The sequence below is a fragment of the Cherax quadricarinatus genome, chromosome 5 (assembly GCF_038502225.1).
Source record: "Cherax quadricarinatus isolate ZL_2023a chromosome 5, ASM3850222v1, whole genome shotgun sequence".
NCBI lineage: Eukaryota > Metazoa > Arthropoda > Malacostraca > Decapoda > Parastacidae > Cherax > Cherax quadricarinatus.
In genome coordinates, this window is record NC_091296.1 from 37088163 (window position 1) to 37090662 (window position 2500).

Consider the following 2500-nt stretch of genomic DNA (forward strand, 5'->3'; position numbering starts at 1 on the left):
CATGTATATGATGTAATATGTATACTGTTAATATGACTATAACCTCTGTGTCCTCTCAAAAACCATTGTATGAATATATGTATGCTATGTACACACGCCTAAATAAAAACAAAATAAACTTACATAGTTGTAGAGTGTCACATCATACACGTCCTGCTGAGTCACTGTTATTCATGACGAGCTGCATAGACATGCCTCACCCTACACTATTTTTTCCAGGCATGACAAGGTGTCAGGACACCCAAACATTCCAGCCGAGGCATAGAATTGTGGTCGGCAGTAAACAAATGTAAGGCCTACAAAAATTTGAGTGAGTTTATAAACATCATGCATTAAATAAGCTCCTGCATGTACATACGCAGTGCACAAATTAAGGGTCATACATACCGTGCAAACATATTAGAGATGCAGCGTGACTGTCACCAATGACAGACTCAACATTCAAGAGAAGGTAACTCTTGTTATTTCCTCCTTGGTAATGCTTGCATGGGCAGCCAAGGACAGCTGCTTTTGTTGACTCAACAGATACATGCTAAAACAACTTTACAATAGACATTAGATACTTACGGGTAAACAAAATTCTTCAAAAGCTGGTTTGACCAGATTTGTGTACTGGTGAAGAACTAGTTCCAGAGATCTTCCACGTTCTCTTGTATCACGCATCACTGAAACACCAAACCCACATTATAATGCACTATTATTATTATAACAATCATGGGGGAAGTTCTAAACCCATAAGGATGTAATTAGGTTCCATGCCAGGAAAGAGGATAATTCCAATAAATTGGATCAAGAGCTCTTAACCCTTTGACTGTCGAAGGGCCCAATCCTGAAGTTGCTTCTGGTGTCGCAAAATATTTGAAAAAAAAAAAAAATATTTTTTCTTATGAAATGATAGAGAATCTTTTCCCGATTGTAAAGACACCAAAAAAACGAAATTTGATGGAAAACTGACGGAATTACGCTCTCGCGAAGTTAGCGACTTCGGCGATATTTAACCCTTTCAGGGTCCGTCCCGTAGATCTACGGCTTTACGTTCAGGGTCCAAACCGTAGATCTACGCCATGAGCTCAGCTCACTCTGATAAACTGTGAGTGGTACATTTGGGCCTAGATATGAGAGAATACATCTATGTGGTATGTGTGCACCACATAAAACAGATCCTGCAGCACACTGTGTATAATGAGAGAAAAAAAATGAAATCATGATTTTTCGATTAAAACAGCAACTTTGCAGTGTTTTTTCGTATGTTTTTTATAGTTGTATTTGCGATTTCTTGGTCTCATTTGATAGAATGGAAAACATATTACAGAAATAGAGATGATTTTGATTGGTTTTAGTACTGGAAATGGCTTGAAACTGAGCTCAAAGTAGCAGAAATGTTAAATTTTTGCCGATATTCAAGAGTAAACAAACGACCTCACACATCTAATACACGTCAGCTGGTGGGTCTAATATACATTCACAAATATGGTGATGATATTTATACAATTATTACAGTATTGCATAACAGTAAATCTTCTATTTTTTGGTGTGAATAAAAATTCATTATGTGAATAAAAAATCAAAATGGAATTTATTTGTAAAGCCTCAAAACATAACTAATGAACAGAGGAAATGTTAGTTTAGTGCCAGGAATGCCTACATTGTTCATTCTGGACCCTATTATGAAATTGGAATATTTTGAACTTTGTGTTAAATTGGCCAAATTAACAATTTCCGATCACTTTATTTTGTAGTTGAAACAGTTGACTTGGCGATTTCTTGTGCTCAATCGATAGAATAGAAGTAATACTAGTGAAATAGCTAAGAATTTAGTTGATTGGAATAATGTAATTTGCCTAAAATGGGAGTCAAAGTTGGCAAAATCGCCGATTCGTAAATATCGCTGACACATCAAAATTCGCGAGAGCATAATTTCGTCAATTTTCCACCAAATTTCGTACTTTTTGTTTTATTACCTTCACAAAAAGATTCTCTATGATTTCATAAGAAAAAATAACAAATTTTTTTTTTGAAAATTCTTGGACACTGGTGCGTGACTCCAGATTTGGGCCTTGGACCCTGAAAGGGTTAAAAATCGGCAATTTCGCCCACTTTGAGCCCTATTTTCGGCTAATTCCGTTATTCCAGTCAACCAAACTCATAACTATTTCTTCAGAACTCTATTTTTTCTATCGATTGAGCACAAGAAACTGCCCATTTACCGATTTCAACTACCCAATAACATGGTCAGAAATTTGCAATTTGGCCAATTTCACGAAAATTAAAAAATACGACAATTTCAAAATAAGGTCCAGAATGAACAATGCAGACATTCCTGGCTCTAAAATAAGATTTTCTTTGTTCATCAGTCATGTCTCCAGGTCCCTGTGATATTACTCTTGCTTTTTATTTTGAAATTTTATTCAAACAAAAAATAGAAGATTTACTGTTATGCAGACTACTGCAATACTGTAATAATTGTAAAAATTACATCAACTCATTCATGACTGTGTAT

General features: G+C 35.4%; 1 protein-coding gene across 1 annotated transcript in view; it reads right to left on the minus strand.

Moving 5' to 3' along the window:
• Positions 1-567: 567 nt before the first annotated feature.
• Positions 568-2500, minus strand: part of Uck (Uridine-cytidine kinase) — a gene marked incomplete at its 3' end in the record, with an annotated part of 82520 nt that continues 80587 nt past the window's right edge. Inside the window, 1 exon segment of the mRNA XM_053771035.2 lies at positions 568-665. Coding sequence (XP_053627010.2) covers positions 568-665 — 98 coding nt within the window.